At 37.5% G+C, this 17,056-nt stretch overlaps 1 protein-coding gene across 2 annotated transcripts in view; it reads right to left on the reverse strand.

The window, feature by feature from the left end:
• Positions 1-17,056, reverse strand: part of LOC132335077 (cytochrome P450 7B1) — a 126,082-nt gene that overhangs the window by 8,222 nt on the left and 100,804 nt on the right. Inside the window, exons 2-5 of one of the 2 annotated variants that reach the window (XM_059861186.1) lie at positions 13,756-13,907; positions 6,872-7,468; positions 6,222-6,428; positions 7-185 (exon numbers count right to left, since the gene is read on the reverse strand). In XM_059861186.1, the coding sequence (XP_059717169.1) occupies positions 7-185; positions 6,222-6,428; positions 6,872-7,468; positions 13,756-13,907 (1,135 nt within the window). The remainder of the gene's footprint in view (positions 1-6; positions 186-6,221; positions 6,429-6,871; positions 7,469-13,755; positions 13,908-17,056) is intronic. The other variant, XM_059861195.1, reaches the window with a different exon arrangement.

Here is a 17,056-nt window from a genome sequence, read left to right on the forward strand (position 1 = left end):
GTTTACCTTAGGATCTTCATAGACCTCAGGGTCCATGTGCAAAATCTGCGGGTAAAGGGCTATCCAGTCTCCTTTCCTCAAAACGACTTCTTGATTCCCTTCAAGCTTGAGAACAAAATCCTCTTGGCTGATGCGGATGTTCATAGAGGATGAGCACATTCGTAAACTCTCGTTTAAGGCACTCTCTGCGATTAAACAAAAGGGGGGAGGGGGGAAGCATCAGAAATATGGGAGATGACTGGAAGTTATACATGGCTACGGCTGCTGATTCTCCAGGAGTTTAGTAGGGCAGGCTAAAGGGAAAAAAAAAAAAAAAGGGATAAAACCACACAAGCAGAACCAAACATAAAGCAGAGACCAGGAGGAGGCAATACACAGGCCCGCAGGGTTGGGGTGGGGCAGTCAGGGTTGCTGAGCCTCCCGAAGTGATTCTCCCTGATGGAGATGAGAAATCCTGTCGGTTGTAAGCAGCACCAGGTTTTGGGTGGAAAGTCATTATTCAGGCATCGTGTTGAAAACAACGCAATCAAAAGACATGAACGCTTTATGCATTTACATATATTTTGGTGGTTGCAAACAAGTACCAGTGAAAGCATCCACGGAGCTGTTCAGCTTGCCTTTTGAAAGTTGTTGGATTTAATGGTAGGACTATACATTAGAAATCATTCTGCTTGTTAATTCTCTAGTCATTCTGAGAAATTTTAAATGCATTTTCTTTTCAATGCACTATGCTGCCAAATTATAGTGTCTGTTGTGGTCAGAGTGAATGAAAGCAATTCATTATTTGCCTAGTAATTTTAAGAGAGAAAGACACTTCTAATTGGCCTAGAGGAAACAAAACATAGTCCTTTCAGGTTTGGGAAAAGCAAGACTTCTGTCTCCACCATCACATCCTGGAAGGCTCCAGAAGCTGAATGTCCTTGCTTTCCCAGTGGCCTTCACCTTTTGCTCCTAGCACGACAGATTTTATGGCTAATTTCCGGCAATTTATCCTGGCAGTTTGAGGAGGAATTCCTTTGGGAATAATATGCATAATTTGCATAAATCATTCTGATAGCATGTATATCAGCATGTAGCTCCTGTCTAGGGCTGCATCTCTCACTTTGTAATCAAAACTGACTATTTTTCCACCAGTGTGTATGGGCACTGTTATATGTGACTTGATTCCTTCTAATCATTAGTGTGAAAAATAGCTTAAAATAGGGTTTCATTTGCATGTAACAATCCATTTGTGTCTGCCTTTATGTTTTGTGATATCAAATAAGCCTTCTCTAAGTGTTCACCAAGGCACTGCAATTGCTGCACCCAAAAGGTTAGTTTGTTAGAGACAGTAGCTACCCAGTGTAGATGCCTCTGAAAAAAATAATAACAAACGTTCTTTCACTAAAAATTAAATCTGGTGCAGCATGCATAGCAAATAAAGTGGCCCTGGATGCTTTCTTGCAGGAGGTTTTTCCTTAAGCATGCATTTGTCTAAAGAAATGAGGCTGCGGTCAGCTTTGTGTGGCCAGTGCCGTGATTCAATGTGACGTACAGTGAGTCTGTGCATATTCTTTTGGACTGCCTTCGTTACTATAATCAGGCAGAGTCAAATCGGCTTGTTGGTGACGAAGCCAGAAAAGAACCCTGGTTCCAGAAGATGGCCTCTACTGCGGATAGCCACAAGGCACCTGACACGATAGATTTCAACTGGCAGTGCTCTGGCAACAAAACTTTACGCGGTACAAAGGAAGGGTCCAGCCTCAGCTCCAGACTGCCTTCAACCTGCAGAAAATGAAGCTGGTAGCTTTGTACCAGTCCACCATTTGGAAATGGTGGTGACATACGTGGAGACAGCAGAAATCAAATGAGAAAGAGGGAAGGAGGGGAAAAAAAAAAAGAAATAATTATAAAGTGCCGCGGCAAAATAGCAGCGCATTTAACCATCCAAGCAATGCGGTCACATCCTATCGGCGGACATCCTCCCAGAAAGCGCGGCAGTCCCTGCCCGCTGCCGGATCTCAAATGACAATTGGGCAGCATATCTTATGCAGAAGTTAATCACAATAATGGAGCACAAAGTGTGGCTTAGCGGTCAGATCGTAAATGACAAATCTGTTTTACCTTCCAGTACCAGTTATGTGTGGAAGGCGAGCTTGGCTCTCGCTCTGAGCGATCATGCCGATAATCATTAGATGACAAAAGTAATGAGTCACATTATGATCAACAAAGGAGAATGGAGCTTATATGGCTTTGCAGGCTCGCATTAAAAAAATAGACAGTCAGCTTTCCACAAATGCCAGAGCTATACATTGAGAGGAATGACAACTGCACAATAAAACTGCAGCCTTTACTTGCAGTTGTCATAGTTCAGCAGACACCAGCCATCGCTGCTGACAGACCAGCTGGGTAGCTTGGGAGGCCTTCCATTCTGCACCGTGAGGTACAGTAAATTATCCAGCACGGTAGAGCAACATCTGTTTCTGTGCTTGTGCCGAACAAACAAGGCAATTTAAAGCATACCAAGGGATAACCAAGCAGCAAATGAACATGACCCTCGTTTTTTTCCCCCCTTCTTACACACATGAGATGCTAAACTTCACTGTGCAAGCGCTACATAAAGAAGCCAGGCTGTTGTTTGATAAGGTGTTGTCAGAGAGATTTTACATCTTTTCTAGAGAGAGAAGGAGGGGGGAAGACAGAGATATATCTCATAGTATTGTTATTCTTAGAATCCTCCCACTTCTCTCTTCATTTCTCTTATACTAAAGCTAGCACTCAGCTTCCAATTCATTCTAGACTTTTTTTTTTTAAAACTGTTTCAATATACTTATAAATATTCAGTCTTTAAACCCTAATTTGCTATACTTAGTTCACATGCCTTCAAGCATTTGTCTTCCAATTTCCACTGAATAAATGCGTACTAATGAGAAATAGAGCAAGCTGCTGAGGCAAAGCTGGGTGACTTGAGCCTGGCCTGCCACCAGCTTGTGATAGGCAGGCAAATTGAGTTAAAATGAAAAGTCTTGTCAGCTGAAATACAACATGGTAGCCAAACAGCAAGCTGTCAATCATCCAGCCAAAACAAGGGACTGCAGGTAATAAAAGGTCATTGCGAATCATAAGTGCATTTGGCTTTCATAGGCAAGTTAATTTTAATTAAACATGATCTCTATCTGTAAATATTTTATAAAACTTATTGTGGAGTAATGGATTGTTAATTTTATACTAACACAGAGCAGGTAATAGGGTGCAATAATTATTAGAGTGTATTGTAGGAAAATAGCTATTGAGTATGCAAATATTTGGGGGGGTCATTTACCCACGGGCATCACGGTGTGCCAACACAAACGATAATCTGAAACAAGTACATTTGCATCTTACTCAGAACTAAATGGTACTGCCCAGCCCATTCCAGAAAAATATATTTATTCCTTTCAATTCAACCATTGATTTTAATGCTTAGCATTTGTGTTACAACTACACTCTCTGTATTAGCTCCTTTTGGGTCCCTACCCTTTCTTGTGTACAAAACAATTTTTCAAGCTGTGCTCTTTTTGCAGGAATATCTGGGATTCAGCAATGACCTGGGGCAAGAATACTTCACCATATAAATGAATAGACTAATATTAAATAAACGAACTGACTAAACATGCCTAGCATTAAACATGCACTAAGTACATCTCTGCTTTACCCTTGGCATTTCCATTATAACCAGTTTAACTGACAGACCATTTTCATGTGTCCTTTACCATATTAGAGCTCTGTTGTGAGCCATAATGCCTAATAATGCACGTTACTCTGTGTGCACAAATACATTTGGATTTTGGGATTGTATTGGTTATGCAGACAACCCAAAGGGTGCTGCCCAAGAAATGTCATCAGAAGAAGATAACCCTATCAGGGCCAAAATTTGCTAGTTTGATTTTGGGTTGAGTGTGTTTTGCGTTTTGGTTTGGTTTGTTTGTTTGGTTTTTTTAAAATAAAATAATCATGTACCTGAGCTTAGAATTTAGGAGTAAATCAGGCCATGTTGTTCCCTAGACACAACAATCTGACCATAATAACAATGCTCTTCCAGAGAAAGACTTTTAGCAATTTGTGCTTCTTCTCCATAGCATGAAGATTCAAAAAGACTCTTGTTATAGTAGACCAAAAAGAGGATGGAGAATCAGAGCGCTTAAAACAGGAGAATGAGATGACAAGGTGATGAACATGCAAGCATCCCACCTGGTCTGCCTCATTTGAGAGCAGGGACACAATCCCAGTTTCCTACACTCCGGGTTGGCACAGAGGGAATGGAAAGAGGAAAAGCTCAGCCTTGGAGGTTTGGGGTCAGCGGCCTTCCTGCAAGAGGGGAGGTCTTGGCGTGCAAGCAGTGCAATTTGGGACCTTTGTCCCTCCTACACATTTATTAACAAAACATCCCTTTCCCCTTTCCACTGAAGCATGACTCCAATTCTCTTATGGTACAGATTTTTTTTCTATATTATTATTTTATGGGACAGTATCCAGCCCTTTATGACTTAAGTGCCAGAAGAATTGAAATCTAACTTCTGTTCATATCACATTATGTTTAACATGATTATGAAATTTAACAAAAGTGTTACAAGAATACTACAAAGTAGGATGTGGCACTTCCCTCTCAACACATAAATCAAATGCTACCAAGGTACTTCAAGATTTCAAGAAGAAGAGGAATGACACAGTTAATGTTTTTAAACTGTTCATACTGTTTTGCACCAGATGGTTTCAGTGAACTACATGGTTTTATTTTCCTTATTCCTACACTTTTGGGGAGCCTTTTTTTTCCCTTTTTTTTTCATTGGCCATTCCCATCTCAGTCTATAAATATAAACTAAGTTCTCTTTTGATCTTCTTGATGCTTGGTAACTTATTTATTGGTGTATGCTAGCTCTGATGTGAAGTAGTTTTACTTGTGCTCCATAGAAGTCCATTAAATGCTTAGAAAGTCATGTTACTCACCAGAATTGTCATCCAATACCTCCACTACTTCAAAAACATTCTCCATTGGTTAGAGATAAATCTGCATCAAAAGAGCCATGACTCCGGATGTAACCAACTTTGTAGACTCACGATATGTAAGATTAATATTAATGCTCTAACACAAAGGAAATGGATCAGACTCAATTTTATATTTGTACTAATCAAATCAAGTTTGCACACAGATTCTTGAAATGTGCCACACTGGATGATCTTGGAGAATGAGAATGGCAGCTATTGTAAGGATCCAAACCAGGAACAGAATGCACTGTTCCACCATCATCCCTTGACACAGCTTTGCTTAAGAGTACAGCATCAGTTCAGGTCATGAGCTACCAAGACCTATGGACATGAGCTTGTTTTGAACATGGGATTGGTTTTGATATTTAAAAACAGAGGATTATGGAACCTTTAATCTTTTGTTCAGCTGTTGTCTGCCCTTGTAACACTACTTGTGGAGATTCACAGATGATTAAAAGTTAGGTACCTACCTGCTACACTGTCTTTCATCCCTTGGGCTATTTTCACCATTTCTCTTGCCAGTGTCTATGCACTACCAAATGAAGTGAAACCAAGAGCTGATGCTCTGAAGGCCTATACAGCTCCTGATTCAAACTTCCAATGACCATTGTCAAGAGTCTCCCTCTGAACCCTGGATCCAGAACTGGAAGATGTGTAGCTCCCTTAAAGCTCCCTCTTTTGAATAAAGTACTAAACCCACCGTTTCTCCTCTGCAAATTTTTATCTTCTTATATTTTATTTGGAGGCGTTGCCCAACAGAAGCCTGCTTTAGAAGCCTTTTTTGTTTTGTTAAAGAGAGAAAGAAAGAAACTGCTTGCAGATAAAATACATTTGCAGTTTAAATATACAATCCCACTTTAATTTCAGAAAAGGGTCTTTCTTGGCAGTACCATACAGAAGTATTTGAAATGCATTAACACTTCGGCAGATGCTCAGACTCAAACAACTTAATAGGCATCAACTTTTTTTTAAATAATTGCAAAGCTTCGATTTAGCCTTTTGCATACCTTGCATAGTTAATTACCTAGGCTTTAATGTTTACATGCAATGAGAGTATCTACAGCTATAAACTACATAATTTATAATTGATGTAAATGGGTGTTATTATGTCAATTAGGCAGCTGTGTCCTCCACCTTCTCAGTAAACAGAAATGAGTGATAAACCGAGTTTGCCGGGAGAGCCCCTCTCCTCTTCCTAACAGATAAAAATAAATTACCTAGGTAGACCAGGTTGTCCAATTGTTCTCTGGTGAGGTGGATGTTATATGTGGGCCCTCTCTTTTGACCTGTTGACTGCAGCAAATGGTCAATCTCGTCACGCACCGCTGCAAGAGCTTCTGGGTGCCGCAGAAGATAATACATGGCCCAGAATGTAGCTGGAATCGTGTTTCCCACAGAGGCCCACAGGAAGGCAAAATGATGTGCTGGGAGAAAATAAGTGAAAAGGAAGATTAATAGCGTTTATTACACTGATTAGATTTGCAGTGTGCTAATTAAAAGATGTTAGGACACAGACCCAGCCAAGGATCAGTGAATGCTAATGAGGACCAATAGGCTTCTGAAGTCTAATTTTCTGCTTAATGAGAATAGTTTGAAATGTAATGTCGGGGGGGTGGGGGGAATAAGGGGAGGAAATGCAGCTCAGTTATAATCTTTCTCATTATCACCATTAAGTATCTTGTTTTACCACCTCAGCACAAAAAAAAAATCAATTATCATAGAGGGTTGTTTCAGAGTAAAACATTTTATCATTAGCCAATTAGAAAGAACATAAAAAAATTTCAAGGTCGCCATTTTGCCTTTTTATTTCAAAGGTCTATAGTAAATTATTTTATTTTAGACAAGCAATCATTCATAAGTTTCCTACCTGCTTTGTCATAATCTCCAAGCAGCTCATATTTCTCAAATATATCTTGTCTGGCTTGGACCACTTTTGACCCTCCCAGCCATTTTGTCATGTTCTGAAGTAAAAAATGATGTATAAGCTCCTTCCGAACCTTCTTGGTAGCTCCTAGCAACTCAATTGGTATGTTTGCAGCTAAATAGGGAAAGCTGGCATCAAACTTGATAAATTTGTCTCTGATTTCACTAATAACTTTGTGGCCATCTGCAGCAGGAACTCTTCCATATAGTGTTACAAAACTGGCTTCAAACATTACAGAGCAGCAGAATTTGTACATTTTTTCTGTTTCCCAATCTGTTGCTTGTGAGCATTTCCATTCAAATATATCCTGGAGATTTTTCATCATGTGGTCAGAAATGATATCCAAAGGCTTGCCTTGTAGATACTGGTAGATTCTGTGCAGGTTTTCCTTGAGTTCAGGGAATTTTCCTTTTGACAAAGCTGGGTAGTCAAAAGTTTTGGATGCCATTTTATTAGCGAATTCATGAAATTCAAGTTGCTTGCTATTTCGGATGACATAGACATATTGAAATGGGTCCATGATAAAGGTAATATATCTCCCTGAATAGAAGAACAGAAAACAATTAGCGACACGTGCACTTTTATAAATCTGGTGACACTTCCAGAAGGAATAACTGAAAATAAGCCAAAGCCTGTGAAAAAAGAATGCAGGAAAAAAACCCAAAGCAAAGATACGTGAATAAATCTGCAAAGAAGAAAAAAAAAAAAAGAAAAAAAATAATGAAAGAAATGTTATATAGATTTTCTTTGTTAGGCTGCAGATTCCACCAGTGTACAATTTGCAGGCTCTTCTAAAATCCTTGTGAAGCCATTTCCATGTAGACAGATCTACTGTTTGTGCCAACAGTTGTGTGTGATCTCTTCAAATGTGGTGCTCTTAAATAAATAATTTTTTACTCAGGTCTAATTCATGAAAATACAGTGTGGAGTCATAGCAACATTTGGAAACTGTAGGTTTTCACTAGCAGAAAGTGAGAAACACATACATTTCACCTGCACAGAGGAAAGTGAATGACAGAGGCTGGAGTGGAAAACATGCCACCTAGACAGCTTTTTCCATGCAGATGACACAGGAACTCATAATCTGCCAGTTACAGCTTTAACTGCATGCTGCAAACCCCCAACATTTAAAGTTTTTCTCACATCTGGCTCTTTTTCCCTGAAGCTTTTCTAACTTTTTGTTAAGAATGTGCTTAGTATCCATAACATGACCACCTTAGTTTATGAATCTGAAATCACAGCCTGTGATGTAGCAGGCACCATTTTTATCACGGGTTCCACTGTGGGATACACACTGTCCCAGTGCCAAGATCCATTGTGTCAGAGTGCACCACCAACCTCCTACCCTTCCCAGGGTCCTTGATGAGGTGACACAGTGATACCTTCAGCTCCTTGTACAGAGGGATAGGATTGCATCAAGTTAAATACTTTTTCAAATTGTCCCTGCCAGAGAAGTCCTCCAATTTCTCCCCAAACTTCAAGACAAATGCTGAAAAAAAGCACTTGGAGGAGCCACCATGAATCAAAATGCTAACACTCCCAAAGCTCAATTAAATCTCAGTTCTTTATAGATGGTTTTAAATTTAGAGTTCCTGATTCTTACCTTGAATGAAGAGGTGCATTAGGGAAAAAGGGTACCAATTAAAATGTACACTTTCGCTGTGAAATCTCCCAGTCACAAACTCAGGGAAAGAGCAAAGCTTCCAGCACTTACAGGCTAATTCTGTCTCACTAAAGGGACAAATCTCCTTTGATTTTAATGGGAACACTACATGCTTAACTGCGGACCAAATTTGGCTCTGTGACAGATGTCCAGAGATAAAGAAGTCACTACCACTAAAAATGTCAAGTATCCATGGTTACCATATAGTGATATCTGAATTATCATAGTTATTTCATATTCTGATTTATATACACACACAGTGCCCTATGGTATCTGGGTACACTCTGGACTTCCTCTACAATTACCAGCGGCCATAATTCCCCTCCCAATTACAACAACTGCAATCCCAGTGAACTAGTAAGGAAATGTAAAGGACATATCAAGACAGAATTTGAACCCTTTATCTTTTTTGCCAACAGTTTGTGAACGTTTTTAAGATACTCATGGATTTTGTTTTACTGTAACATAATCAACCATAGCTGTAAATTCAATTTTAAAGAATATTGAGAAACCAGCATGACAGAGAGATCCTGAATTCTCAGTCCCCTTTTTAGACCTTCTATGACTACAGAGGCTAACAGGAATTTTTAGTCTTGACTTGACTTTAGTCTTGCAGGATCTTTGTTAGGAGTCCTAGAATTACCCTCTCTTGCCAGCTTTCACCTACTTTCATGCTCTTTATTGAGGCTACCATCTTTGTGATCAAAGCTTGGAAAGAATGTCCACTGGAGCAATTTTTAATAAATAGATTTGGAGTGTTATTAACCCTAAAGATGAAAGCTGGCTTCTTAACTTTGCATTTACAGGGTAAACAATTTAAGTTAAGATTTTTAATTAATATTAATTTAAACCATCTGTCCACCATCTGCTTATTTCTGATGCAAAATATGAGTTTCTTTGTGATCTTTAATCAGACACTTAGCAAACGCACATCAATTCTTATCATTTTTAAGTAAGAAAATGATTTTCAGCAAATGAGTTTTCAGACAAACAATTTTAGAAATAATTTTAAATCAAAACTCACTCACTACTAGCACATACTTTGAAAAAAAAAGTCCCTGAGAAAAAGAATATTACAGATACTGCTTTTATTATTCTCATCAGGTTCCTGGTAGCAAAAAGTAAGTATGTAACAAAATAGAATTCATTTTGTAGAATCATTTCAGACTCCAGACCACATCACTGCAAGTCAACAACATATATAAACACATAAACCAAAATATTTGTTGTTGCTACATTTTGTAAGTGTCTAGACAATCAGAAGAGTGGAACCCCCCTATAACAAAGGCAGCTTGTTTATGTATGCCATCGAGAATCTAATTTTAGATCTCTTAATTAGAAAAGTACTAAAACCTAGGGCTAATTAATGGCTGTTAGAAAGTTGTGAGAGTGGGTATGGGAGCCTTTAACAATTACAGTCATCCTTGCACACAGATGCACTACATGGCTGCACTGCTTACCCCGGTCTCATCCATACAGGAACAGATTGCTAATTACAAAATCGTGCCCCAACACCTCCTCTACACCCTGAACAGCAAACATCCAAAGTGGAACAAACTTTCTCACCTCAAGTTATGATTTTAAATTTTTAAAGTGCCAATATGGTCCTTAGTTTTTCTTTTAAAATCCTGTCCTTGTCTCCAGTGAGGTTTCCTCCCACTGATTGTCCCCGGTGGTGTCAGAGACCAATAAATTAAAACCTTTCATAAAGTTTTCAGTTATTATTTGGTATTTCAAAATGCAGTTTCCCCCTCTACTCCCACGTCTTTCCACTGCAGCTAATGCCAAGACAATCTCTGGAAAGTAACCTTTTCTGAAATCAATCCAAAATCTTGATACTCATGAGTTTCCATCAGAGTACTAAAAAAGGTAATGCCAAATCAGCCAAAAATGAAGGCATACTACTATCTCCACAAATCAGGTAGCCTTAAATATTGAATGTATTCATATAGATACCACTAGAGACTAAGCCTTTCCCTGTTAGTTTGTAAAAACCCCTTCAACACCAAAAACTAAGCAGACATGTACATATAGAAATGTCACACTCCAATTCACAATAGTTTAAGTCACTGAGCTGCTTTATTTAATACAGTAAAAACAAGTCAAAACAAGAGATGTATCCTTCTTTCTGCAAAAAGCCCTCTGAATTTTTATTTCTAATGGCTACAGAGAATTTATACTTCACTATCCAATTCTTCAGTCTGCATTACACCCCTGCTGCAAATAGCCTAGTTATCTCCATTTAGTTTCTACGATCTCCTAGAAATAGAAGATTGATGTGGAAAATATGAAAATTGTCAACTTTGGTAAATCTGAGCACAGAAGCCAGTATTTGTATGATAGTTAAGAAATTACTCTAATAATGCATTCTGGACCTTTTTAATGCTAATGATGAAAGACAAGCATTTCAGATGGCATCTAATGATGGATGTTATTTCAGTAATGCTTGGAGCAGGCTTCAGCCTGGTAAGGAGTTAATGTAAATTACCTTTTGCCTATGAGAGAAAAATGTGATATGCTACTGTAGGTGTATCATGCTTTAAAGAAAAGAATGACTTAGCAGCAGTATTTGAAAAGGCAAAATGTGCTAAGTAAAAACCACGGAGATTATTTTATTAAAGGTGAGTTAGTCTCAGAGAGAATGTTGCAGGGTTCATTATCACTCCTATGAACTTGAGAGGAAAAGGACACAAAGTTTAATCCCAAGAAACAATGACAAAACTGTTTCAAGCTCTTTAAGTTCTTACCTAGCTGTCTGCCTGTGCTGCTGAGGGGCTGCCTTAGCAAGCAGAGGGGCTTGGGAAGTATGATCATCTCAGTGCCACAGACTGTCTCTCTCTTTCCCCTCCTTATCTTATTATTTTCTTTTCTGATCTTTTTTTTTTTTTCCCCCCAAGACTATCGCATTTACGTAATCGTCTTCTTATTAGGGAGATTCTGCTGAACTGCTGACAATGATGTACAGTGGTGCTGCGCTGGCATGACGTTTGGGGAAAACGATTCTGCTGCACCACCACACAAAACCAATTAGAGAACTATTTTCTGCGACAGGTCAGGAATTTACATTGTTTCTCATAGAAAGATGTGCTTTTTAATTTCTTTATTAAGATGACATCCATGTCCCTTGCGACTTTTAGGGATGACAATCATTTGCTCATCACATGGGAAAGTACAATCAGCAAAATCGCATTACTAGTACGGGGCAACGCCAGAAACTCCAAGCATCGTTCCGCATTTTCCAAATGAACTAGTTTGAGAACCAATAATTATAAAAATATATATTGATAGAATTTTTTGACAGGACCTTTAGACATCCACCAGGGGGGTAAAGTAATGATAGTCCACATACAGCTGGCTCCGCTATGTTTGCCGAGCACAGAAACATCATCTATGTCAAATCAGTAAGACATACAGAAATCCTGTACGCCTTCCGATCAGGACATGAGAGGAGACACTAACTAGCTTTGGTTTCCTCCCTGACTTGAGGATGACAAACTATTTCTCTTTAGTGAAGTCCTGACAGTCAGCAATTTAATACCAAAAAAGAGAACTTAAAGTGGTGTCTCTGTTATGATGAATTCACAAAATCAAACATTTCCCTGATCAAGACTGAAACTATATCCAGAACTAACTCCATTTACCTCAGTCTTTATCAAGGGAGGCTTGGCTCAAAAGACGTGAACCTAGGGGATTATCCGAGATGGAATTTGGTTTATCATGGAAATAGAAATTTCTGAAACTAAATCATACTCATAGATTGATTAAACACAAACTTATAAACACAGTCTTGCATAAAATAATAAAGAGGCAAAAGAAATATTTGATTAAACACTTTTAAGATTCTGAAGTATGACTGTATCCAGTTTTATGAATGTACTAGTACATGAATTATAGCTATTAATTGGTATTTGTAAGAAGCCAAAACTGTATTATAGTGTGAATTCAAATTAACAATAAAAAAGACTGTATTTCAACAAGAGTTGGTGTTGTACTGTGCCAAACTCACTTTCAAGTTGCAAAAGATCTGATTATACCAGTTTTCAAAAAAAAAATCCCAAATGAAATTTTAAAAAATAACATATTTAATACAATAAAAATTCTCTTCCAAAGGAACAAAAGGACAGATTTTTTAAAAGGAGGAAAATTTTTCTTAATTAAAAGCACAGCTTGCAATTAAATTAATTTACTTTAAAAAAAAATTAATTCCAAAATATTGCTTCTGTGGAAATATAAAGCTAATGCTCCTACCCTAGGAAAAAAAAAAAGCAAACTTTATACTTTACACTGAACATTTTTGTTTCAAACTCCCTAAAACTACAGAAATAACTAAAAATTATATAGACAAAAGCTGGTAATTTGAACAAGGATATCAGCATGTAAAGGTGCAGAAGATTGTTATAACCATCTATATTAATAAGAGCTTGCCTTTCTGAACACAAGAAAATACTGGATTTTATATTGACTTTAGTAAAAAGTAGATCTCTGTAGACAGACGTAAATTTATATATTTAACTTTCATTCAGGATTTTAGTTTTATTCTATGTTCTTCTTCCATAGCTAAGTGCCTATGTGAAATCACTCAAGTGTTGGTATTCAATCTAGCTTAGTAATACAATTATAAATACAGGAAACAGCGAGGTTATATCATACTTTATTATATTATTATTTTCAGCAAGCATGATCAGAGTAAGAGGCTGGCAACGGGAAGTTTCTGTGTTCCAGTCCCGATTGTATCACTGAGTCAATGTGTCATTCATTCCCTTGTGTTCCTGTCAACCAGTTGTAAAATGTGTGAGAACAAATTCTGCACTTTTTTTCTTAAGTGTTTTCTAAATTTAATCTGATATTTTTTTGTGCTGTGTCAAGATGATGTTAGTTCTCCTTTCTTTAGGAAAATACATAATTGAATGCGCTGGCAAAATCTATGTTCATACAGTATATACCTACAAAATCTGTCAAAATACATATATACTTAGAGATGTAAATAAATCCACACTTTGATAGTGATATTTTATAGATAACTATTATGCTTACAATATATGTAAAATTGAGGGATTTTTATGGGTCTATGCTAGAGAAAAATGTTTTGGGTTAAGGAAGATTGTAAACTAAACATTTGGATTAGTATTTAACTTCACTGATGGAAAAAAATCAAGATACATACTAAAATATTTCTCACCAGCAATATGTACAGTGAAAATATCTCCAAATTTCTTTTGCTGATCCAGTAAGAATTTGTAAGCATCTTTTCTAAAAATCAGAGCTTTCCCAAGGTAAGGAATCCAGCCATTTATTAGTGGGGGCTCTCCAGTCTTTCTGTTAAAAGCAGAAAAAAAATAAACAGGAGTTAACTTTGGCATGAGAGCAACTCATCTTTATATCTATTTATATACTACACTTAGACCCACCTTTTACATCTATAATTCCTGTAATGTATAATATGTTGTACAGAAAGTTCTTCAGATATGGTGGCAGGTTAAATCTAATCACACCTCTGAGCACTGAAGGCTCCATGTGGTGATTAGGAAAAATAAGTGAGAGAAATTGAGACGCATTTAACTACAGGTCGTCCAGTTATTACCATCAAGTTATGAACACAGAAAAATGACATTCAGTAGAAAAGCTCCCAGCTAAGAGTCATCTCATTTTCAATATTTCGTGTGTCAGAGGAAGATGTATTGGAAGGCAATTATGACAGATTTAGGTAAATAGGACGCCGACACACCACACAAAACAAGTATCCTTACAGATAACATTTTAGTAATTTCAGCTTACCAGAACAGAGAACAGCCATTCTAACTAAATATCTTTAAAATATAGGATAATAATACAGGCTGAACATTAACTATAATAAATCTTAGTCTCTTTATATTTATAGCCTAAGATAGAAATGTATCTGGACAGTTTAAGAAGAATGTCCAGGTATTGATGTTTGCATCCCAGTTTAAAAAAGCAGCCATGGTGTGTTAGTTATCTTTACGGAATAGTATAAAACACCTTTTAGGAATCTACTAAATTACATTTTTCTTTAAAAGGAAAAAAGGTTCCCACACTGTCCTACTCCTGACTGCAAGTAAATATCTTCCCTTCATGCTGGTCTTTAGTTGCTTGAATCTGATTTACAACAAAGAAACATAAAGCGTGCTTGTTCTGGAAGGGATTAAAACAAATATTCACAAACAACTCTGCTGCTACATCCCATCTGTGAAGGTGACTTATACTACATGCAGAACAACTCATTCTGATTAAACACAAGATATTTACTAGCTTGGATCTAATCAAAGATCAAGGGATCACAAGCTTTACTACTATCATACACAGCATGGATTTTTATGTAGCTGGATTAACCCTATCATAGTCACATTCCCCCCTGAACTGCTGTAACACAAATTAAAAAATAAAATACCTATGGTATGCTTTTTGGTATTTACTTTTAATTTTACTTTCATAATTGAAACTTTTTGGGCAGGAAGATACAAGCCAGAGATTTGCTCACTTACTTAAAAAAAGTTATCATAAATTTAATTTACAGATAAACAGATGTGGCTAAACCAAGCTGCATACTTTGATCTCTGTATAACTGACTATTAACTTCAAATTTAAGTTTCCAAGAACATCCTTTTGTCCTCTGGGAAACCAGTACATCTTATTGTCTGATAGTCTCACAGCCAACAGTTTGCTTTGCCTTTTTAATTTCCTTAAGTTTTGTGACTTTGGCATTCTGTTTGGTTGTTTTGTAGTGTGTTTTTTATTTTGAGGAGAATGTGAAGCTCCTCTTTCTTCAATAACACCTAGAAACTACTACATTAATCATCCTCTTGTGGTCAAGTAACAACATTATTTACTCAAATGATCCAGAAAACTTTGTAATGTTTAATTTTGTATTAAGTGAATAAAAGCAAAGGACTAATCTGAGATTACATGAGAGGGATCACTAGCCCTGGAAGCATAGCAGCCAACTTGATACCCTCAATTATCCCTTTCAAGCCCGAAAAGAATCTGGACGATTTACCCATTTTTTCCCCCCCAGACTATTAAGTCCTGAGAGTGTCTGCCTTTCACTTCCCTGGCTGGAGACTACGTCCTGTAAGTAGCATCCTGACAAATATTTAGATAGGCTTTTTGTCATCCTCTAATTGAATGCATCTAATTTCACCCTCCATGTTCTGTCATTCGGTCAGAAGCTGTATTCTTCACGAGCTCTCCGCCGGGTAAAAAGAAGGCAGCTCAGAAATCCAGGGGAAAATTAACTTAATGCTCCAAGTCTTTGGGATCACATCAGGGAGACATTTTGCTATTGCAAAGACGTGAGGGTCATCGTTCACTTCAGACATGTTTAGCTCAGCAGCAATAAGCTTAACACTGTTAAACACTGTGTCAAGGCTACGTGGCTTTCAGAGAAAAATATAACACCAGTTCAACTTATGACCCACAGCAGACTGATAACAGAAATGTGTCTTCATTTCTTGCTTTCTGTCTCTTTGGGAGATGGAGGTCATCTCCACGACTTATCAGTGTCTGCTAACACGCGGCACAGAAAAGAGCGGCCGCTCGTGTTTCAGTGCCTCCCCAAATCCAGTGCCTCTCTCCACAAACTTTCAAGCAGAGCAGTGTAGCCAACCCCATTTCCTGAGGGACTCTTACCTGCATCCCGGGTATCTCCAGAAGTCTTCATCAACTTTGGATGCTAAATGGAACCATTAACAAAACCCACAGAAACTTTTACTGCTTAATTAATTTGCTCATGAACTTTAACTCTGGGCTCACGCTTCACAGAAGTTGTAAAATTTGATAATTAGGGAAAATATTACAAGCATTAGAGTTATATTTTACTCATGACAAATATTTTGTTTTACCAAATGCAAAATATAGCTAAGAAATATAAAAAAGCACTATGAAGTGTTTTGATGGAAATTTAGGACTGCAACTTTTTTAATTTAACCATTCAGAATGTCTTACAGATTACATTTTATTCAGGTCTAGTCTAACTGCTTAAATTCTAATGCATTTAACAAACCTCACAATATTCCCAGGTCTTTTCACTCCACATATTGGGCTGGTTTTGCTTATATAGAGGAATATCTTTACTTGTCTGAGAAGCCTCTGTGAAGTCAGCAAGACCTAACGAACAAATTTCTCACATATGTGAGTGAATTTTGCAAATAAAGCATCAGCAACATGTCCAATGCAATCTATAAGTAGACGGATCAGTTACAAAGTGGAGGGAGAGCAACACAGTTGTATCATCCATCATTGTTAAATGGATAATTTCAAATGGCATTATGCAAAAATCAGCTGGCTACAAATACAGCCCATAAATAGAACGAACAGATTTTGATAACTGTAATTTTTCGTTGCTTTCACAGAGAAAAGATACTTTCTTGTTAGCAAGTAATAGAGCTGCAACCTCTACTACACCAAAAAAACAAAGTTTTGGAGTTTGCTTACAGTTTCCACAAGGGAAT

The sequence above is a fragment of the Haemorhous mexicanus genome, chromosome 1 (genome assembly GCF_027477595.1).
Source record: "Haemorhous mexicanus isolate bHaeMex1 chromosome 1, bHaeMex1.pri, whole genome shotgun sequence".
Taxonomy (NCBI): Eukaryota; Metazoa; Chordata; class Aves; order Passeriformes; family Fringillidae; genus Haemorhous; species Haemorhous mexicanus.